Here is a 24,599-nt window from a genome sequence, read left to right as displayed (position 1 = left end):
TAGGATATTGAGAACAGCTTGCTTGGATGACAGAATGTAGGTGGTAGTTTTTTCCTTTCTATATTACAATAATTTTTAAATTTTAATATAAATATACACACATAAATACATATATTATTTACAATGGAAGTATAGCCATCATACTTACTACATAATAGTTATTTAAATATGCATCATAAACATACTTTCTTACGTATGTAACTAAAAGGTAATTAAAAATTTTAAAAATTAGAAAAAAATTAGTGGATAAGGTAACTTACAATTTAATATGTAATTTAATATGTATTGCAAAATCTTAAAAAATACATTAAAATAATTTTCTTCAGAGCACCCACAGGCCCACAGAGGCAAAACGAAGTCTAACCAGGAATAGTGCCAGTAAAATTGTTCCCAAATACTATACAAAGTAAATTTTCCTTAATTCTCTTAATATACTGAGAGGTATTCCATTATTAAAATAGATTAGAATTTATGGAGATTACTGTGATACTGATAAGGGATTAGTATATGAATTACTACTTTGTGAACGTGAAAGCATTCATTCTTCCAGGTTAATATGCTTGTCACTAAACTTGGGGAAAAAAACTTAATGTTGCAAAACTGCAAGAAGACCGAATTTTCACATCAATTTTTTAGGTGGTATGAAACAGTATTTGAACCTAATGGCCTGCCTGTGTTTGGTATGCCCTCCTTTGTGTTTTAAAAATTAGGATACTTATCATACTTTTATTCCCAGTTCCTCTGGCAGCTCTAAGTGGAAGGAGCCGTGGAAACCCATTCCAATGGGGTATAGTAACTCTTCAAAATTTGTATGTTTCCACCACTTGATTTATTTCCTTTCATTTCTCTCCCTGGCTTGGTTTTGGTAGGCATTAGGCCCTAGTTTACAAAAACACAATAGAGTATCTTCACTAAAAACAAAGATACAGCTATTAACAACCCAGCATCTTTTCGTAAATAAATGTAAATATAAGGAGGGCCAAAGTTCCTCACTGCACAGCAAGGAACAAGAGAATTACAAAGATAGGGATTTGCATTAGTTCTTCCACTGTTTTAATCACAATAGAAAGAAGTCAATCGCTGCCTGTGAATAGTGTTGTTTTAATTAGATTTTGTTCAAATGCCATAAAGTAGGGCAGTTTTCTGAAGGTGTGCAGCATTCCAAGTATATCTTTTAGGCATTTTTTGTTTCATTTTCAGAATGAGTCTCCTCAGCTTCTGTCATTGGCAGGAGCTACCAGTAATTCTGCTGTCCTTGAGCAGTCCTTAGGATTGTGGGTGGAGTGTGGACCTATTGGTTTCCTGTTAGATTTGTATGCCTCCTGGACTCCATACTAAAGTTCCCCAACTGGAAGACTTTCTTCCTGTAGAAAAGATACAGCTTTTGAAGTGTGGCCCTGCTATATACCAGCAAGGGTCTGATTTGTCCTCTTCACCTGTATTTCTCCATGTACATCTTTGCTGTGGCCTGGACTCTACAGAAAACTTGAAACACTCTTTCACTTTCTTCTTTATGATGATGAGTAATGGGGTTTCCTCTGTGGCAGACGAACTAGGATGGCACAGAGGGATATCTCCCATGTATCAGTATCCATGGTAACATTGTAGGCAAGAGGGAAGCATGCTAACACGACTCATCTACACCACAAATTTTAAGGATTGTCACCAAGCAGAATGAAAAAAAAAGTCAATCTCCACACAGCAAATAGGAATCTCCTTATATTGTTCAGCGTCCTCTTGACCTTCCCCCTCTATCCAACTCTCTTCCCAAAGCAGCCCCTATTTTGTGCTCTGTATTCTTTACTCAAGCAGCTATGTCAATGCTATTATATTCTTCAACCTTCAAGTAGTTTTTGTCTTTATATTTTCACTAGAGATGGGGAACAGAAAATGGAGGAGTGAATCCTGGGGAGCATGGAATTTTTCAACGTCTTTTAATTCTATTAATGTTTTCTCCCTTCATTCAAATGGAAAATTCACCAAATCTGGTTCCCTACAAGATGTTACAAAGAGCCATTCCTCCCCCACCCTCTGCCCCTCCTCCCCCTACAGTGTAACCATGATTTCTAAGACTGCATGATTTTAATAAGGATTCTTGGCAGATCTGATGAGACAAAACCTTCTGTCATTGGTGATACAATTTACTGGGTTGTTAAGGCATCTCTTGTCCCCATGTAAGTCAGTCCTTCCATGCTTGTGTGTGCAGTAAGGAGTTTAAAAGCGTTGGAAGACACCACGCATGTGTTAATTCGTGCTGCAGCAGCGAGCATCTCTTCCACTTTGACCTCAGAGTTAATCTGCGTGATAGTTAACCGCGCAGAGACTCTTTGATCTTTTTAAAAAATTCTTTTAAACACACACACACAGCCCTAGCCCTGCCTTCCCACTCTAAAAGAAAAAGGAAGAAAAAAAAAAAAAAAGAAAAAGAAAAGAAAAGAAATCAAAACAGAGCAAACAAATAAACAGACCTAAAATGATGGACCTGGGGAAGTATGTGAGAGTGTGAGGGGCATGAGTATGTGTAGAGTGTGCGCGCATCTCTCTCCCTTATTTGTCTCGGTGTGCGTCTCTCCCTTACCCTCCCCCTGCCTCAAATACATTATTCCCCCAGACTTGGAAGCCGCTCCCAGAGCTGACGCTTTGATGGTATCTGCAAGCGTTTGTGCCGATCTTATTTCTGCCCCCTGAATATTAATTCCCAAAGCTGATGGCAATACAGCTCCCCACTGTCTGGACCTACTAGAGGCAGGTGGGGGGAGCCACCATCAGATCATAAGCATAATAATAATACAAAGGGGAGGGATTCTTCTGAAACCAAGAGACTAGAGGCAGAGGAGGAAAAAAAAAAAAAACCCGATGAGTTCGACAAATATATGGAGCACAGGAAGCTCAGACTACTCGACTCCTGTATTTTCACAGAAAATGACGGTGTGGATTCTGCTCCTGCTATCGCTCTACCCTGGGTAAGATGTGCTGTTTTCAGCGTTGTTTTGTTCCGGAGGGGTGGGGGAGGGGGTGGGGATGTGGAACTAGGAAGACCACCCCGATTTTAAACCCTGTTCTAGGATATGGGGTTATAATTTAGGGGAATGTGAAAATACAGGGTAGAAGATCGAGAGAGGAAAGAAGAAGGTCACTTTGGTTTATTTATTAATTAATTAGATTTTATTTGTTTTGTTTTAGAGTAGAAAAGCTAACGTCATAAAGACTTTGTGTTTGGGGGGTAGCATTTTCATAATACTGCAATCTGATATTGAGGTGGGCTGTGCTGATATAAGCCGGCATTTGAGGCCATGTTGGAGGCGTTTTGGGTGGGGGTCTGGAGGAGAAAACTGCAAACGGGATCCTGGAGAATACCCAGGAGATGTGTGTGTGTGTGTGTGTGTGTGTGTGTATGGGGGGGGAGGGGTTCTGTTCCTGTTCACCAAAGTATTGCTTGTTTCTGTACCTGAGCATTCTTTAAAATCAGTCAGCCAGAATTTCTATTCAGCCCCATTGACCTGGCAGCAGATTCCCTGATGGGCAAACATGGTTCAGCACCAGGGACAGCAGTCCCACTTAGGGCCAAAAGGAAAGCGGCTTATCTAGCCCCATAGGATATCTAATTCTATATAGGACATCCCTGTAGTACAGATGGAAGGCCAAAGGAGCCAAGGAGTACTAATGACCTCTGGGAGCCCTGTTCTGATTTCCCTACCGCCTCCTTGAAGATGGGAGGGGGCACGGGGTGGAGAATTTAGTTGATGAATGCATAGGGAGGATATATGATTAGAAAACACTTGGTCTTGCTGCAGTGTTGAAAAAAATAAGCTGAACCAGGTGAATGTTAAGCCAAAATTGTCAAGTTAGGCACTGATGCCTTAAAGCCTTGCTGCACTAAATGGAAAAGATGGGAAGAGGGGAGATGAATTCCCCCAAACCCTGAGCCAGTGTGTGCTCTGAAGTGTTTTGCACCTTAATTTTCTTGAACTTTATTGCACCAAACGTATCAGGGAATATTCCTCCACCTAAAAGCATTATTTATCTACACACCTAACAGCCCCTGACGCTACTCATACACATTCCCTCAGGATGTCCAGCCAGGACCAAAGGCAAGTTAGAGGTTGATTATTTACATTTCTTGCTTTTTTTCCATACTGTCATTTTGAAGTAAACTCTATAAGAATTACTCTCATACTGCCCTCCCCGCAAATAAGAGAAAAAAATATCTATAGAAGAAATCAAGCCCTTGCCCTAAGGTGTTCATGGGAGTTGACACTCTTATGTAGTAGTTGTAACAAAAAGAGATAAAAGGGAGAGGAGTTAAGCTATTATTTTATCAAAATATTTTGAGTTCACTTCTTTGGTCCTCCATTCTCTAGGGTAGGTAATGGGAGATGCAGATTTCCGATTAAGAAGAGACTCAGAGAAAATAAGGTGTGAAAGCTTTTTTTTTTTTTTTTTTGAGTTTTTAAACAGAGACAGGGTCTGCTTAATTCTTTCAGCACTTTTCATACCTTTTCCCTTTACTTTAAAATAGAATGTTTTCATTAAGAGTATGAGATGAGGTGGCTTTCTCAAAAGTGGAGACAGCCTTTTACTGGAAATGTTTCATGTGCAATACATTTGAGTGGAATCCTGAAAAAACATTTTTTTTCTATTTAAAATTTGCACATATGTTTTTCTGTCTAATGTTAGGTATAGCTCTTAATTTGTTTCAGAAGTTACAGAGTTGGTAGTTGTTTATGGATAGAAAATCATTCTTACATTCCTAGCATTTATGAAACCTGTGGATTGAAATTTAGACAAGACAGGGAAATAGGTCTTTCCTCCTATTCATGTCTATCTTAGTAAACAGGTTTTAACTAACTAGATGAATACATTATTATTTATCTCTGATGGCCTTGTTTTATGAAAAATATGTAATTTTATTATTATTCATGATGGTATCATGTTTAAGATGTCTTTTCATTGCCACAGCTCTGACTTTTCTTTTCCAATTATTATATAAAAAGTAAAACTTAGTGGTAAATTTTAATGTTTAATTCTTTGCATACTAGCTTAGATGATTTTATAAATAGCTCTGAAGAATGGGAACTATGTGTCATGTAAACTCTCCAATAGGATTTTCACATTTTGTCAGTAATGAGAGGGAATGGAGTCATTGCAGTTTAGTGCAGAGAATGTGATCAGAGTTTCAGTTTGCTGCAACCCCATTTAAAAAAAAAAGCCATTTGAGTGGCTGAATAGGGCTGGATGGAAATAGAAGCTTTGATGTCTAAAGCTGATTCTAAAGAAGGACAAAAATCATCTGTGAAAATGTGGGATACTGGGAGCCAAATTAAAAGAGACTTTTTGGGTAAATAGTGGAAGTAGAAGCACCTAGAAAGTTGAAGAGGAATTAAAAAAAACCAAACATTTTACTGACTTATTCATTTCCATAATTGCAAAGAATAAGCTTTTTTCTTTATTAAATTGATTAAATTTATTATATTGTGCTTATACAAAAGTAAAGGAAGGATATAAAGCATTGAGGTGAGGATGTTAATAGCTAGTATCTCTTCTTATGTGTAGAATGTTAATTTCTCAACCTCAAGGTTATATAAACTGTCCTGAATCTTGTATATAGTGCTATCGAAAGAATTACCTAGAAAACTTGCTAAAATGGAGATTCCTGAACCATACATTGAAAAATTCTGAATCATTATGTCTGGGATGGAACTCAGTAATATTTATTTTCAACAAGTACCTTAGACCACATATTGAAGAAAAGTGGTATTTACTTTGCTGATTTCAAAAGTTTATTTACCACCATATTTAATATTTACATTATAAATGTAATGCTTTGATTATTGCTACTTTATTATTCAACTGAGCATAATGAGTCAATTTCACATATAGAATGTTTTATTTGAAAGGCATTGGGCATATTATACAAACCACAAAGCATAGGGAATACCTATAAAGAATTTTAATAAATGCAACTCATGTGTGAGGTAACTATTGGCTGAAAAAATAAAATATGCGTATACGTATGAAAGTGTGTAATTATATTCACAAACTACGTACAGTCTATGTACAACTACTCATACATGTGGGTTTTAAAACAAATTTCACAATCTTATAAACTCTTTCAATGCAACTACATTCTGTCTTATAGTAAAAATACACTAACAGGAAGAAATGGAAATACAACAGAAAGATTTTTAGAATAAATTGGAACTAAGTGGTAGAATACATTGTTATTTCTATTGGAATAAAATAAGATTTTTATAACAATGAATTTATTTTCAAGGATAGGTTGAGTGGAGATGAATTTGATGGACTTTTTGATCCTTAATGTAACCCTAACTTTGAAGTACTAACAACTGAATTAAAAAAAAAATAAGTTAAAGATTCAAAAATATTTTCTGTTCTTGCTGTTGCCTGAACTCCTAAAATGCTTTAGGAGACTTTTTTGTGAGTTGTTGAAGTTTTTTTTATCCCATAACCACTTTTCTCATCATTTTTAACTTTAAACAGGTTATGATCCTTCATGTAGAGGGGACATTGTGATTCTTCACTTTAACAGAATTAGTTAACAGAATTAGTCTCTATATACAACCTTACTTTGTCCTATCTTTCTAAATGCGCCACTTGGCTTTATCTAGAAAAAAATAATTTCCTCAGCATACTTAATTGCTTGGTTGTAAATACACCATTTCTAATAATCTACCCTGAGGCAAACATTTACCTGGGGAGGGGAAAAAAAAAAGAAATATTATCACCCAGTATTTCTCAGAATCCAGCTGCCCACCATCCTCCAGACAAAACATTTAGATTGTAAGCAGGAATTTAAGAATTGACTTTTAATTTAAATAGTTACATAAATGTCTCTCTGATATCATAGGCTTTATTTAGAATAATCTTCTCATAATAATTGAATTATGGAATATTTAATGATTGAGGTCTTTGTTCTACATACTTGAAAATCTGCTTCCATATCAAGAATTTTTCAAGTAGAAATTAAGACTGACTTTACCTTTATTTAAATATGATAGTAGGGCTATGGCTTCTTGTCACTGTCACAATTCCTAGTCATTCCAAGACAGGATTTTCACAGTTTAAATAGGCTTTGCTGGAAGGACACATACTTGTGGTTGAAGGGGAACAGGTATATATTTTTGTCTCACTACATAGACTTTGGTTCTACAACCAAACTTGAGTTCATGGCAGGGTTTCAATTATTATAAAGGATTTTTGCTTTAAAAAACATTCTTGTTTTCCCCATTATTAAGTTATTTGGTATTCATATAGTTTTCCTTATTAATGGGTGGAGTGTGTAATATAAATTTAATGTTTACATTGCACTTTATAGAGTTATACAATGATTTTTATAATGATATAGAATTATTACCATATTTTGCACTGTTATAATAATATTATAGGGATTAATATGATTGGGAGTTTAATTTTATTTTTACTCTGAGCCATTAATGTGTAACTTAAATAAGGCTTTTTATTTTCTTTTAAAGGTTATTTATTCTCTAGAAAATGGGAGAAATGAATAGCAAATAACTCTCCCAGTAAAGTCAACTGGAGAGGCCTTTTATATCTCAAAACAATCCAAGTATTTTCTTACCTTTGGAAAGAAGAGGGCTGGTTATACTTGTGTAATTTGGATTATTGCCCTAGGAATTTGAATAGGGGAGTCTTAATCCTGTTCTACAACTAATATTCAAGAAGACTTGAACTAGTGCCTTATTTTCTCCATATCTCATTTCCTATGGCTATCATACTATCTTCCTTATCAGACTCATGAGACTAGAGAGATAAGAATGTGCATACAAATATTCTCAGAAGAAAATGAAGCCCCGATTTCTAGTTGTAACTTCACATTCCTTTAACATTAAAGCATATGCACTTTGGTTGTTACTGAATGCCAAAGTTAATCAAGCAGTTGCTTATATGATTGAGGTGATTAAAAATATCAAGTGTAAATATTTATATATTGCAGATAGCAGTGCCTGGGTGCCTCAGTCAGGTAAGCCTCAAACTCTCGATTTTGGCTCAGGTCATTATTTCAGGATCAGGAGATTAAGCCCCACATCAGGCTCCACACTCAGTGCAGAGTCTGCCTGTTCCTGTTCCTCTCTTCCAACTCTGAGCTGTCCCTGCTCCCGTGTGTGTGTGTGTGTGTGTGTGTGTGTATGCGCGCACATGCCTGCGCCTCTTCTGAGTCTTTCTCTAAAATAAATAAATGAAATCTTTAAAAAAATAAATATTGAAGACAGAGCTATCCAAATATTGAAGTAGTTCTACTATTATTCTACTTTAATATTTCTACTTTATTATTATTATACTTTATTATAATTATTATTTCTACTTTAGTATTTATTTCTATTATTTCTACTTTAATATTTAGTATAGCTCCTTCAATTGCATCTTTAATTTTTTCTAAGGATTTTTGTAGAGCTTTGTAGATTTCATATCTTTTATTAGAGGATACTTAATATCTGCTCGAATTTCCCAGTAACAGATTTATTGAACACACTAAGTACTGAGCATACATAGGTAGGTATTGTCTAGAACTTATATTTCTCTTCAAAGCTCATCTGCTGTTGAATCTCTTTTCCCCATACCTGGACAATATCTAAGGTAAATCCCATAAATTTTCTATTCATTTTAAAGTTTAGAATAATCTCATTTTGAAGCATTAAATTCTCCTCTAAATTCATCTTTCAGTCTCCCATTGAGTTTTGTTTTGCTTTTTCTTCTATTCTCTGATCAAACTTAACCTAAGATTTCTTTAGTCTGATACGATTTCTTCACTTTTTTTGTTAGACCTTTCCTTCTCTCTTAAATTCTTTTTTTTTTTTTTTTTTAAGATTTTATTTATTTATTTGAGAGAGAGAGACAGTGAGAGAGAGCATGAGCGAGGAGAAGGTCAGAGAGCGAAGCAGACTCCCCATGGAGCTGGGAGCCCGATGTGGGACTCGATCCCGGGACTCCAGGATCACGCCCTGAGCCGAAGGCAGTCGTCCAACCAACTGAGCCACCCAGGCGTCCCCCTTCTCTCTTAAATTCTTGACTTTTTGTGAGATTGGAGTGGAGGGAGAGAAGATAATTAAAGGAGCAGAAACATCTTAAATTGTGTTCTCTGGGTGACAGATACCTAAATGCTGAGTTGTTCTTTCATGGGGGTGTTGGATGGGTTCCCTGAAGATAACCGTCTTTCTCCTTTCCACTTTTGGGGGCCTCAAGCATCGCACTATTCCGGGACATGAGTTATGCTATATGATGGCTGATGTCAGATGACACCCCTTCAGCTCCACTCCAAAATACATCCACCCCGCTTCTCTGCCAGCATTATCTCTTTCTAGAAATAGACAGTTTTTAAAGATGATTCCAACATGACTGTTTGTTTTACCTCCATTTAGCTTAGGAGAGGGAGGGAAGGAAGGAAGAATGAATGGATTGAGGGATGGACTCAGCAAAACTGTCTGTCAGATTCTGGAAGTGAAGGTCTTTCTCACTCTGATTCACTATTAGGGTTATTCAAACCTACCTGTTACCTTTAGACTTTTTCAGGAAATAATCAGGCTTGAGTAGTCATTTGGACCACTCAGATTACAGAGAATTCAGGGCATATTTACCTAAGAGTTCTCTATCCACTTGGTGTTCCCAGAGCAGTAAGAAGCTGGTACTCAAGTTTTCTATTTGTGGTAGAGATAGCCTTTGCCCTTGTTAGTTTTCCATCATAGTAGACATCTATGAGTGGGTTTCTTGACTTCCTTTTTTAATTGCCTTGAGCTAGAGGTGGTGCAAGTATCTCTGTGGGAGGAGGGGACAAGAAATTGCGCAGCTCTTTCTACTCATAGGCCAATTAACTTCTTATACAAGAATGCCTCTCTCTTTGAATCTTAAACTTCTATTATATGGCTACAAGGTAGGCGAAGGAAAATGAACCCAGACTGGTTTTTAGCCTTCTCTAGAAAGTTCTGCCTCCTTTTGGCAGCCTTTCACATTTGTACTAAATGAAAGTATGACTCTCTTCACCAATTTTTTCCCTGTTCTGAGACATTGGTTATGATAACAGTAGGGAAAGTATATTTAATATACTTAATATACTGTTTCCTATGCAATGTATTTCTCCCAGATATCCACTGGCTAATTCACTTAACTTCTAGGATTTGCTCAAATATTACCTTTCCAGTGAGGCCTAAACTGATCATTCAGTGTAATATTGCAAATGACACTCAACCTTGTATCCACAATTCCTCTTATTCTCATCTATGTTTTTATCCTTCCTTATAGTTGGAACCTTCAGTAATCAGGTAGATAATTTTATACTATGTTGCTTACTGGTTTATTATTTTTTATTTTCTGTTTCCCTCAGTAGAAGCCAGGATTTGTGAAAGCAGACACTGTTTTGTCTACTTATATAACCCAGGCTTTTAGAGAAGTGCTTTGCCTCTAAAAATGCTTAATTATTTTTTAATTAATGGAAATTGCATTTTGTTTTCCCTGAAATTTGTCTTCTTTAAAAAGGAAGAAAGAAAAACCTTTTTGTCTTCCTGACAGTATCTTGCTCTAAGTTCAGCATGTATAGCTGCCCACAAAAACAAAAGAGCAAGCAGGTCTTACAGTATAGTGTGGCCCTTAAAGAGTATAAGCTATGGAGCCACACTTGACAGGGATTTAAATTTCTATCCTTATCATTCCTTGCTGGCCCTCAGTTATCTTCATTTAGCCTTAATCTCTTCATACATAAAAAAGGAAGATAATAATTTTTATTCATTAAGTTTGAATAGTAATTGCTATGATACGTGGTAAGGTCTTGACACGTGGTAAACATCTCTTATATGTTGTCATTGTTTTTGGTATTAGTACAGGGTCATTATTTCCTGGGGTTTTCCTAGAAGCAGAGGCATCTTCTCCACATCTGTTAAAATCCAAATTTTAGGAGAGTGCAGGAGAGGATTTCTTTCTTTCTTTCTTTCTTTTTTTTTTTAAAGATTTTATTTATTTATTTGACAGATCACAAGTAGGCAGAGAAGCAGGCAGAGAGAGGGGAAAGCAGGTTCCCCACTGAGCAGAGAGCCCTATGCAGGGCTCGATCCCAGGACCCTGAGATCATGACCTGAGCCGAAGGCAGAGGCCCAAACCACTGAGCCACCCAGGTGCCCCCATGAGAGGGTTTCTTAATAAAAATTCTTTAAGTCTTCAGTTCCCTACCTTGTCTTCAGTTCTACCTTAAGTTGTGTAAGATAAGAAAATAGGGAAGAGGTCCCTAAGTTTGTAGAATGCCTACACCGGTCATTAATTTTAGGTCATTATTGTAAACTTAGTATTTCTAACAGATGTAGATTAGATTCTAGTATAATAAAAAAATAAATGCTGACACATGAAACTCCTTGAAGACAGATTCCTTAATGATATGCAAATAAGGATCTTTTTTCAGAGGTAGTGTGAAACCACTGTCTTTGAGTTTCTTAGCAAAATTACTCAACCAATTATTCAGAGCAAATCCATGTTGTTACTCTTGATTGCAACATCTATATTAGATTTGAAATGGAAGCAATGGGTTGAACCTGGAGAATAATAAGGAGATAACCCAAGCTGATATTTTACTATTCAAGATCATGACTATCTTTTTCTTTGTGCTTAATAGGTCTGATCATAGAATTAAACTGAATATAATCTGTGACCTAGGTTACTTAATCAGTCACCTTAAGTACCTTTCTGATGTCAGTTTTGCTGTCTTATTAATTTACCACACAGCAGAGAGACATTTCTCCTATCACATATTTGCTTTTTTATTTTTAAAGATTTTATTTATTTGTCAGAGAGAGGGACGGGGGGGGGGGGGGGCAGGCAGAGGGAGAAGCAGGCTCCTTGCTGAGCAGGAAGCCCAGTGCGGGACTGGGTCATGACCTGAGCTGAAGGCAGACGCTTAACCAACTGAGCCACCCAGACATTCCTCAAATATTTTCTTAAATGAAGACATAATTGAGATGCAATAAACTGTTGAGAATTTAAATGTACAGTTAGAAGAAATTTTTTTCAAATGTATGCCCTAGTATAACCACCACTCCTATATACATACAAACACACACTAGTTTTCAATATATATTTGTTTCCATTACACCTGCAGGTTTTCCAATATTCTTTTCCAGTTAACTACTTCTCTACTCTCCCTTTCCTCCCTTCTCCTGATGGTCTTGCTTGTGATTTTTCTCACAACAGACCATTTTTTTTCTGTTCTAGAACTTATATTGATGAAATTAACACTTTATGTCCAGCTTTTTTCGCCAAACATGTTTTTGACACACAATGATGCTGCACATATCATGAGTTCCTTTTTATTTTTAGGAATCCCATAGTATGAATTATAACATGTATACCCATTCTCCTCTTGATGTATACAATTTGAGATGGTTTGGATAAAGCTAGAATGAACATTACTGTACAAGTGTTTCTTTGGGCACTTTTCTTATTTTTCTTGGTGAAATTGCTAGAATGTAGAATTATTGTTTATATTATGATAAATTATCAGAACAATTTTCTAATGTGTGACAGTTCAAGTTGCTGCAAATCCTTACCCCTTTAGGTATTATCTGCCTTTGCATTAGTCATCTATTTCTATATAAGCAGTTATCCAAAACATTAAAAAAACAAAAACAAAAACAAAAACAAAACCCAAAACCAACTAACAAAAAACCTCCCCGCAAAGCAAGCTACGTCTTACCTCACAAAGCTCTTGAGAGTCAAGAATCCACGAGTGACTTCGCTGGATGATTCTGGTTCAGGACCTCTCATGAGATTGTAGTCAAGTTGTTGAACAGGGTTCCAGTTCTCTGAAGGTGCTGGACTAGCCATTCTCAAGCTCAATCTATCTTGGCAGGAATCTCCATTTTCTTCACTGGTGATCTCTCCATGGTGATGGAGAGGTGGAGTAAAGAGAAAGATTTAAAGTGAGGGGGAGAGAGAGAAGACTCAATATAGAAGCTGTAGGCTTCTGTAATAAAATCTTATAATTATGTACCATCACTACTGCCATGTGGTATTAGTAACACAGAACAATCCTGATACATAGTGGGAAAGGCTTAGATGAAGACCAGAAAGATAAAGATCACTGGGGACACTGCAGAGACTGGTAACTGAGGTCTTTTGGATTTAAGTCATCACAGTGGAAGTAAAATTGTGCCTCTTGGGTTTTTTGTTTGGTTGTGTTTTTTTCTGAAAGAGAGAGAACTCTTGCCTGTGAACAGGTGCGGGGGAGGGGCAGAGCGAGAGGGAGGGAATCTTCTTTTTTTTTTTTTTTAATATTTTATTTATTTATTTGACAGACAGAGGTCACAAGTAGGCAGAGAGGCAGGAAGAGAGAGAGGAAGGGAAGCAGGCTCCATGCTGAGCAGAGAGCCCGATGCAGGGCTTGATCCCAGGACCCTGGGACCATGACCTGAGCGGAAGACAGAGGCTTTAACCCCCTGAGCCACCCAGGTGCCCCGAGAGGGAGAGAATCTTAAGCAGCCTCCATGCCTAGTGCTGACGTGGGGCTCAATTTCACAACCCTGAGATCATGACCTGAGCCGAAATCAGGAGTAGGATGCTTAACAACTGAACCACCCAGGTCCCTCTCAGGTTTTTTTGTTTTGATCGATTTTATTATTAGATTTTTAGGAGTACTTTATGAATTTCATATGAAAACCCTTCATCGGGGCGCCTGAGTGTCTCGGTGGGTTAAAGCCTCTGCCTTCAGCTCAGGTCATGGTCCCAGGGTCCTGGGATCGAGTCCTGCATCGCACGCTCTGCTCGTCGGGGAGCCTGCTTCCTCCTCTCTCTCTGCCTGCCTTTATGCCTACTTGTGATCTCTGAGTGTCAAATAGATAAATAAAATCTTTAAAACATTTATTTCTGACAAAAAAACAAACAAACAAAAACAAAACAAAACAAAAAAAAAACCCCTTCATCAGATGTAATGAAAATACTTTTTTCAGTTTTTGGATTTATTATTTACTATTTAAAAAAAAATATTTATTACTTGAGCGGGGAGGGGCAGAAGGAGAGGATCTCAAGCAGACTCCCCACCAAGCACAGAGCCTGATGTTGGGCTTGACATCATGACCGAGCTGAAATCAAGAGTCAGACACTCAACAGACTGAACCACCCAGGTGCCCCTACTATTTACTAATTTATTTAGGTGAGCAAGATGTTTAATTTTAAAGTACAATTTGTGATTGTTTCTATGGTTAGTGTTTATTCGGTCCTAGGAGATTTGCCTCCTCCAAATTTGCAAAAACATTTTCATTATTTTTTCTAGAGGCTTTATATTTACAGCTTTCTTTTTTAGCTCTAATATCTGTCTCATTTAATACGTTAGAGAATGAGATTCATTCCCCCCTACATGTATCCAGTTGCTTCATTTCCATTTTTTGAGGAGATTTTCTTTTTCCTATTGACATTCCTTTGAATTTTGTCAGAATATTAACATATATGTCTAGGTCTATTTCGGAAATCTGTATTCCATTCCATTGATCTACTGGATTGTTTATTTGTCAGGACTATGTGAATTTAATCATTGTAGCCTTACAGTAAATCCTGAAACAAGGCAACAAATCTGAAACACAAACCATAGGTGTTCTTCTTTTTGCAAGACCCGATTTGTCTATTTTACATCTTTTATATCTTTACATATTTTTAGTAAATTTGTCAACTTCCACAAACACAAACAAAACAAAAATGTCCTGCTATGTCTCTATTGAAATAGTATTGAGTCTAGATCAAATTGGAAATTATTGACATTTTGACAATGTTTGTCTTCTGATCCATGGACATGGCTTATCTTTCCCAATGTTTAGGTTTTCCTAACTTTTTCTTACTAATTTATTGTATATTTCAGTGTAAGCATTTTGTACATTTTTCTTAAGTTTATTAAGTATTTTGTGTCCTATTTCAAATTATATACTTTTAAATTATTTTCCAAATGTTTATTACTATTATATAGAAAAGCAGTTTATTTTGTATATTAATTTTATATCCTGTGGTATTTGTTCTAGAACTTATTCTGGTAGATCCCTTATGATTTTTCATATACAATCTTGTTATCTGCAAATAAAAGTAGTTTTACTTCAGAATGACTTCTTGCAATACGAATATGTTTGTTCTTTGCCATATTAAAATTTGCAATAATTCCCCTTCTGCCATAAGATTCAATTGTTTGAGCTAGGTTGTAGGTAATATGCCATATATTTGTTATGTAAAATGGAGACATTTTTAGAGTGAAAGAGGGTATAATTATTGATAATTGTGTCAGTATCACAGGTGCCAGTTGAAACTTCCCAGGCAAACTGGGCATGTGATTACCCAGTATGGTCCTTCATGATCTTATTGATCCCTGACAACCTCTCCAATGTTAGCTCCTGATTCTTCATTGGACCTAACTCAACTGTCACGCTGTATTTTATTAGATTCCCTATGGTGGCTTCCTTGTCCTACCTCCTTTAGAGGTACTACTTTCAGAGTTCTTACCTCTCCTCCATTTTCTTTTGAAAATTTTCAAATTCTTTTGAAATCCTTTAATACAGAATTTCAGAGAGATGTTTTAGGATTGAGAGATAATTTTATTATAAATCTATTCTTTTTTTTCTTTTTTCGTTTTTTAAAGATTTTATTTATTTATTTGACAGAGAGAGATCACAAGTAGACAGAAAGGCAGGCAGAGAGAGAGAGGGAAGCAGGCTCCCTGCTGAGCAGAGAGCCTGATGCGGGACTCAATCCCAGGACCCCGATATCATGACCTGAGCCGAAGGCAGCGGCTTAACCCACTGAGCCACCCAGGCGCCCCTTTTTTCTTTTTTTAAAAAAAGATTTTATTTACTTATTTGACAGACAGAGATCACAAGTAGGCAGAGAGGCAGGCAGAGAGAGAGGAGGAAGGAGGCTCCCTGCCTGGGCTCGATCCCAGGACCCTGGGATCATGACCTGAGCCCAAGGCAGAGGCCTTAACCCACTGAGCCACCCAGGCGTTCCTATAAACCTATTCTATTTCATGACTAAAAAGGAGTATATGGATAATATTTAACTAGGCTAATCATTATACGTGAAAGCATGAAAAAATTTCCAGTAATAAAATCCTATTGACAGGGAAAAGCAAATCAAAACTTCCCAGTCAAAGCCATGTCACATCACCAAAATCTTTTATATAATAAAATAAGCAGCGAATAAAATCAACTCGGTGCCATAAAACCAGGGCTATGTTAGCCATCAGATACTCCTTGAAACATGTGATTTTTTTTCAAGTACCCTTGTGGTCAACAGGCCATTCGCAATTTCCAAGGTCCATGATGGGGACTCCTTTTTGTAGATCTGCTATCATTTCCATATGCAGGTCAATTTCTCTGATGAATGAGTATCAGAGTGAACGTTTTAGAGAATCACGTAAGGAGGGAGAGAATTTCTCAGTAATTTTATTCTGTTGGACTTCAGACTCCAAGTAATCTCATAAACAGATGCTTAGTAGATGCTCAAGTATCAATGAAGTTTATCAGAAAAATGCACATAAAGCACGAGTTTGGACATAGTGGTTATATACTCTGATTTAGGTGATCTGAATAGTGCCCTTCTTAATTCCTATTTATTTTGGGAATCCTGTTTAGTTTCTAGCCACTCTTTTCCTGGCACTATGCTGGATGCTGAAAGGCAATGAATGAGGCAAACCTAGTCATTGCTCTTATAGAATTTACTTTCTAGAATAAAGATGTGCTTTTAAAAACAAAACACTACACTACATATAATCATTCTTTTATAAATTATATTGATTTGTTTTACTTATTGCCTCTGATTTAAAGAAATTGTGTAACCAGATGTACATTTCACACTCAATCATTTTTTAAACTCATGGACCCATGTGATTCTTTGTTTTCTTCTTGAAATAGGCTAACGTGGGATGTCATTCGACTCTTGTTGAGCTTTCAAGTGCTATGTTGAGTGCGGAATGAAAATAAATGAACAGTGGACAACTTTCTGTCTCCTGCCTTCCTGCCATAATTAAATATTTGTTGCACTCCTGATACTTGTTTGGCACCGTGGGGGTTGGCGATAAAACAGTGAGAGAAATTTATATCTTTTTAATCCTCTTACACCTTGCAGTCTAGGGACATACATATTTTACCTTGAAATAAAGGTAAAAGTTGAAGAAAAAATTGAAAGTGTGCTGTGATGGAGAGAAGAAAAGAATTATTTTAGATAGAATGGTCAGGAAAGGCCATTCTGACTAATGGATAAAAAATTGAGGTTATATTAATATTTTTAAAAAATCAGCCATGAAAAGATTCAAGAGAAGACCATTCTCATCATAGGTAGCAGCAGGTGCAAGGGCCCTGAATAGAGTAGGAACTGGGTGTGATTTAGAAACTAAAAAAAGGCCCAGAAGGCAGGAGAGTGGACAAGGATCAAAAGTCAGAGCATAGCAGGGCGCTTGGGCGGCTCCAATGGCTAAGCCTCTGCCTTCAGCTAAGATCATGATCCCAGGGGGTCATAATCCCATGATCAGGTTCCCTGCTAGGTGGGGGGCCTTCTTCTTCTTCTCCCTTTGCTATTCCCTCCACTTGTGCTCTCTGGCTCTCTGTCAAATAAATAACATCTTTTTTAAAATTTTATTTTATTTATGTATTTGACAGAGAGAGACAGAGAGAGAGAGGGAACACAAGCATGGGGAGTGGGCGAGGGAGAAGCAGGCCTTCTGCTGAGCAAGGAGCCTGATGCGGGACTCAATCCCAGGACCCCAAGATCACTACCGGAGCCAAAGGCAGACACTTAACAAGTGAGCCACCCAGGTGCCCCTGAATAAATAAAATAAAAAAAAAAAAAAACCAGGTTCTAGGATTTGGGAGGCAGAAAGCTGCTTTCTGTTACCTCACCTTGTAGCCTTAGTGAAGAATTTGAATATTATTCCAGATAAGGGGTTTGTGTCAGGAGAAATGCCTCATTTAATAATACCATCAATTTTTTTCTTAAGGAAGACATGTGCCTCTATGATTTGGGGAATGATGAGGGTTGCAATTTACCTACCAATTCTTAATTGCTTGCGATTAACTAAATTTTTGCCTTTAAGCTTCCTTAGAGTTATATATAGTATTGTTCTAGATTTTGCTATAAAATCTTAGTGGGATCAAGAATCAGTCTGCTATTATGTCAATTATTTGAAGCGTAATAATTATTTTATGGCATTGTTATGAAATTATTGCACTACATTTAACTAATATGTTTAAACATATGTTTTTACAGGGATGAGTACTTTATATCTAAGAACTGGCAAAGATAGTCTCTTACTTACAGATTAATGTGATTTAGGAGCAGTTATTTGGATGACTGAGTTTTAGATTTTAAGGGATTCTCAGAGAGCATTAACAAAAGTGTACTTATTTCCTATCCATAAAATATGTTGTTGAACTTAATCTCTGAGCAACAAAGCAATGAAAGGTAGTATTCCATCTAAAAGGCTGAAAGAGATCCAAACATCTCTGTTGCAGTTTAAAAGGAAACCACAGTACCATTTCAGTGATAAATATCTCCTGGGGAGAAAGGAATTAATTAATTAATTAATTAATTTTTAAAGATTTCATTCATCTGATAGAGCACAAGTGCACAAGCAGGAGGGAGGGCCAGAGGAGGTGAAGCAGACTCGGTCCAGCAGAGAGCCAGACACAGTGCTTGGTCTCAGGACCTGGAGATCATGACCTGAGCACAAGGCAGGTGCTAGCCCCCAGGGGTCCCCCTCAGGAGACTTTTAAATGTTTAGGCTCAATTACCTCATAATTTAGTATCAGGAAATTTTACAAAAATCTTCTATCAAAGAATGTTTCCAAAAGTTCAGTGGTTTAAGTTTACAGCATAGTAACTTTTTATTCTCTATGTAGAACAAAATTGACATTTATTAGTAGGCAGTTGTATGAATTTTAACACACACATAAATTCTTGTTATTCAGTATTCCTAATCAGGATACTGAACTGTTCTATCATACCTCGTGCCACCCTTCCCCCTCTCCCCCAAAAAACCTTCCTCCTACTGCCCTCTGTAGTCGTACCTTTCCCCCAGCAGGCAACAACTGCTCTGTTATTCATCAGTGTAGCTATTTTTCTTTTCAAGAATATTTAAGTAGAATCATCTAGTTTACTCATCTAGTTTACTCATCTAGTTTACTCAATATAGTGCCTTTGAGGTTCATCCAAGTTATTGAGGTGTTAGTAAGCACACAAAACAACGTTCAAAGTTATTAACCCTAAATGTAAATGTGCATTATGATACCGGTATACATTTATCAGAATGGTTAAAATAAAAAATAGTGGCAAGATTAAGTGCTAGTAAGGATATGGAGCAACTAGACTTCTCCATTGCTAACAGGAATAAAAACGGGGAGAAACTTGGCAATTTTGTATAAAGTTAAACATACTCTCCTACATACATACTACTTGGCAATCTCACTTGTGTTTGCATTGGAGAATTAAATATTTTCTGGAAAAATAACTTTTAAAAACTGATTATCTAGGTTTTTTTTTTCCCCCTCTGGAATGCTTACACAAAATGATCATTTAAAGTTTTTCCAGACAAATGGAAGTTTCTTCTATTTTGACTTGAGATTGTACTCTTGGTTGAATTAGGACCATTTCATTATTAGTGATACAATTGAAATGGTAATCAGTAATGTGATATGTTTTGACACCAGTGGTAATCAGGTACCTGAGGAAACTGGAAAGGGTGGAAAGAATACTGATAGGGAACTTGTAGGAAGAACCATGGATTCTGTGGGAGCCTCTTCTTGCAATCTATGCATTAGATTTGCAGTCTCGTGGAAAAAGTAATGATATATTACCTAGAAAAGGCAGTAAGGGACCTTGTTATTCCATTAAGGCATTCTCTACATGGTATGAATTCCTTGTCCTTTAAAGCTTTTAAACTTAACTGCATTGTACGGAATCTACAGTTATAAATATATAAATGATACAAAGTGGCCTTTTTCTATTAAAAATTTTGATTTGCCTAAAAATCAACATGATTTAAAATGCACTTAAACTGGGGTGACATTAGGATGACTTCAAAGTCCGGTGGGTCTTTTTTTTTTTTTTTTTTACAATTTATTTATTAATCTGACAGCATGAGGGGTGGCAGGGAGAGGGAGAAGCAGGCTCCCTGTTGAGCAAGGAGACAGATGCAGGGCTCCATCCCAGGACCCTGGGATCATGACCTGAGCTGAAGGTAGAGGCTTAACGCAGGTGCCCTCCACCTTTTTAACATTGTTCCAGGATTCTAAGTACAAAACTAATTTTGGACTCACTAAAACATATCCATAGAGCACTTATTTATGCTCATTTTCAATTCAGAATTTTTTTTTTGTTAACATCTACGATATTTTCACAAGCAAAATGTACTGAGGATAGTGTTTAATTCATAGAAGATGACTGTGAATAGAAATGAATAAACACGAATTTCTGTCAAGTATTTAAAATTCTTAGTTATATACATTTAAATATATTAGGATAAAAGTGGACTATTCATAAAACAGTAGTAGGGAAACTGAGGAGGAAGAAATCTGAAAGATGAGATAGGACTTGATTAACTATAAAAATTTTTTTTAAATTTTTTAATTAACATATAATGTATTATTAGCCCCGGAGGTACAGGTCTGTGAATCACCAGATTTACACACTTCACAGCATTCACCATAGCACATACCTTCCCCAATATCCATAACCCTACTTCCCTCCCCCGGCAACCCTCAGTTCGTTTTGTGAGATTAAGAGTCTCTTATGGTTTGTCTCCCTCCCAATCCCATCTTGTTTCATTTATTCTTTTCCTACCCCCCAGACCCCCCACGTTGCATCTCAACTTCCTCATATCAGGGAGATCATATGATAGTTGTCTTTCTCTGATTGACTTACTTGGCTAAACATAGTACCCTCTAGTTCCATCCACATCATCACAAATGGCAAGCTTTCATTTCTTTTGATGGCTGCATAGTATTCCATTGTGTATGTATGTGTTTTTCTTATTCACATGTGTGGCCTCCTTGCAAATATGAGAACAATTTTGTATGTTTATATGTGTTACCTTTTATTTTGCTAGAAGAGGGATATATATATATATAGACACACACACATCTATATATACCCCACATCTTCTTTATCCATTCATCTGTTGATGGACATCTAGGTTCTTTCCATAGTTTGGCTATTGTGGACATTGCGGCTGTAAACATTCGGGTGCACATGCCTCTTCAGATCACTATATTTGTATCTTTAGGGTAAATACCCAGTAGTGCAATTTCTGGGTCATAGGGTAGCTCTATTTTCAACTTTTTAAAAAAGATTTTATTTATTTATTTGACAGAGAGAGAGAGAGAGAGAGAGATCAATCACAAGCAGGCAGGTAGGGAAGCAGAGAGAGAGGGGGAAGCAGGCTCACTGTCAAGCAGAGAACCCAATGCGGGGCTTGATCCCAGAAACCTGAGATCGTGACCCGAGCTGAAGGCTGAGGCTTAACCCTCTGAGCCACCGAGGCGCCCCTATTTTCAACTTTTTGAGGAACCTCCATGCTGTTTTCCAGAGTGGTTGCACCAGCTTGCATTCCCACCAACAGGACTTGATTAACTTTGTAAAGTGATTAATAGTGATCTTGAGAACATGTTTTAGGCAGGAAGAGCCAACTAATAAAAATGTTAGGAGTAGTCTAGAGCTAGCCATGACCACAGGGCAGATTTGAAATTTTTGTTGACTTGAACTTAAAGATTATAATGCAATTTTAGAAAATAAAGAAGAGGAAGAAAATTTCCTAGACTCATGGTCACTCAGAGGTATATATATATATATATATATATATATATGAGGGTAAAATTCCACATAAAAGTCAAAATTTAATCAGCCACCTGAATAAATTAGCTCTATGTTTCTAAACATATGAATCTTAAAAGAAAACTGAAATATTTCATTTTTTGCTCTTGCAGAACAGACTCCAAAGATTTGAATTTTTAATATATTTTTAATATATTTGAATAAACATCTGAATATATACAGATATTACATGCAATAGAATCAGCCTTCTTTTTTGTACACTGCTCTTCAGTGTACTGAACTGAAAATGACCCTAAACCTGGGACAGTTTAACCTTTGGGAGTAAGTACACAAAGTTTTTCTTATTCACATGTGTGGCCTCCTTGCAAATATGAGAACAGTTTTGCATGTTTATATGTGTGACCTTTTATTTTGCTAGAAGAGGGATGAAAAGTTGTGTCAGTTCTTCAAAATGGTTTATGTTCTAGAGGAAACTGTCCTTCTCACTATGGAAATTGAGATTTCATAGTAAATGTAGAGGCACATCGAAGGAAATAAACTTAACATCAAGGTGGAGTTACTGCAGACGGAGATTAGTCATGGTCTACCACGTGTCAATGTTCTTATTATTGTCTTACATTTGTTAGTTGAGTTTTCTTGCTTCTAGCTGCTCAGGTGTTTGTTTCCTCAAGTAGATGAAAGGTGTTTTGATATCAGCATTGAACTTCCTACTTCCAACTGAAACTGTGCTTTGCACAAAAGAATCTCAAGTAATTAATTGAAGGACCAAGAAATATAAACCTATAAGGCATTATTTCCCAAATCTGGCCACCTTCATGGTTTTTGCCACATCAAAGTGACAACTGATCATTTATTTTACTTAAATTTTTCATAAAACCAGTATCTTTTTAAAGTAATTATTTAATTTACTACCTTTAATAATTAAAGTAATAAAATCTGGAAAATCAGGTTTACTTTTCATAATACAAGACAACTGCAAAATAAGTACAATGAAACAAGTACAATGTTATCATATCTTAATACCAAATTTTCTGCTGGAAGTACTGAGTTTGATGATCTCCTTAGAAAGTAGATTAGCAAGTTGGAGAATGTGATTAAAAACAAATTATAAATAAACCGAGATGTTGTCCTTAATATAATTGAATGTGTTAAAATTAAAAAGGGAAACATTTTCAAATTATGTGCTTCAATGTCTTACTGCTCTTCTTACGTAACACTTAAATTTGTCTTGGTTACCAGGGATAGGTGTCCTAAGTTCCAGGAACCACTGATATGGGATAATTTTTTTAAAATTTTATTTATTTATTTGACAGAGATCACAAGTAGGCAGAGAGGCAGGCAGAGAAAGAGGAAGGGAAGCAGGCTCCCTGCTGAGCAGAGAGCCCAAAGCAGGGCTCCATCCCAGGATCCTGGGATCATGACCTGAGCCTAAGGCAGAGGCTTTAACCCACTGAGCCACCCGGGTGCCCTATGGGATAATTTTAATAGGACATAAGTTTTGAGGGTGATGCTATTTTGAACGTCCAGTGCACAATGAAACACTACTAAGTGACATTTGACTTTCTTGAGAGTAATCACCAAAGTGATACTTATTTTAGCAAAAAGTCTGAGAGCTCTATTACACTCTCTTGCACTAGATCTTAATTCTGGCTGCATCTTAGAATTCCTTGAACACCAATGTCTTGGTCCCATCCTAGATCAATTACTTCAGTATCTTAAGAGGCAGGCCTTCAGCACTGGTATTTTTTTTTTTTTTTTTAAAGCTCTCTAGGTAATTATAACATGCAGTCCCGCTAAGGACAACTGGTCTATACAATGCATTGAGCATTCAGTATATGCTCGACATTGTGCATTCCTAGTAAATGATTAGTTATTAGATAGAGGAAGAAATACAAAATATTTCCTTCTTAGAGTATTTCTTGACAGTATAAAATTACAAGCTTCTCTGACATTAGCTTACAATTTACATATTTCTGTGGTTAAAGTTGGTCTTGGATTCCCATAGTTAGAACTTAGCAACTCTGTGTGAACTCCATGTATGTTTCTAGAATGGGGAAGAGCAACCCTCCAAATTGTATTGGTCTAGTATATCATCACTGTGTTGTCACGGTCCAATAATAACACAAGTGCAGTGGCTAAGTTCTGCTACCTCATAGAAAAAAAAATGTTGCATGGGACCAACATAGTTATGGCTCCACTTCCTTTTAAAAATTCCACCTCAATATATAGTGTGTAAGATGAGTTGTCTCAGTTTCCCAAGATCACTGAGGTTTTGAAGCCATAGCTTCTACCCTGTGGCAAAGTATATACAAACAAGAAACCAAATGTTACTTTTATCACTTAGTAAAAAAATCACATAAAAGAACTTTATATATAAAGCAATACATTAAGAATTTGTCAGCTTAATTATCATAGTTACCATTATAAATATCATTATTTATACCATAAGAATTCTTGTATCTATTGACATTCTTACAACAATTTAGCGTGAACACTTTTATTTCTATTCTATCCAACAGTTACAGACAGTTGCTTTCTGGGGCTAACCTTGGCCTTGCTTTATTTTTAACTCTCAAAAATATCTTCAATGTATGTAACCTGAGTTTTTACGCACAAGGAATTATAGCATAAGGGATGGCAGTCATGTTATGGCATGTTATATAGGCAGCTCATTTTAATGTTAGCTATAATTTTTACACATGTGCACCTTTAAAGAGTGAATTTTTCCATGTAAATTTCCACAAACACTACATTTTTAAAAATAACCCATACTCTCATTGATTCACCCA

At 36.5% G+C, this 24,599-nt stretch overlaps 1 protein-coding gene across 2 annotated transcripts in view; it reads left to right on the top strand.

Annotated features, from left to right (window-relative positions):
- Positions 1-2,422: 2,422 nt before the first annotated feature.
- The window catches only part of GABRG2 (gamma-aminobutyric acid type A receptor subunit gamma2), a 107,239-nt gene continuing 85,062 nt past the window's right edge, over positions 2,423-24,599 (top strand). The window contains exon 1 of one of the 2 annotated variants that reach the window (XM_044230090.1): positions 2,423-2,963. In XM_044230090.1, the coding sequence (XP_044086025.1) occupies positions 2,857-2,963 (107 nt within the window). In that variant the 5' untranslated portion in view covers positions 2,423-2,856. The remainder of the gene's footprint in view (positions 2,964-24,599) is intronic. The other variant, XM_044230100.1, reaches the window with a different exon arrangement.

Source organism: Neovison vison, chromosome 1, assembly GCF_020171115.1.
Source record: "Neovison vison isolate M4711 chromosome 1, ASM_NN_V1, whole genome shotgun sequence".
NCBI classification, from domain to species: Eukaryota; Metazoa; Chordata; class Mammalia; order Carnivora; family Mustelidae; genus Neogale; species Neogale vison.
This window is presented reverse-complemented; position numbering and strand designations above follow the sequence as displayed.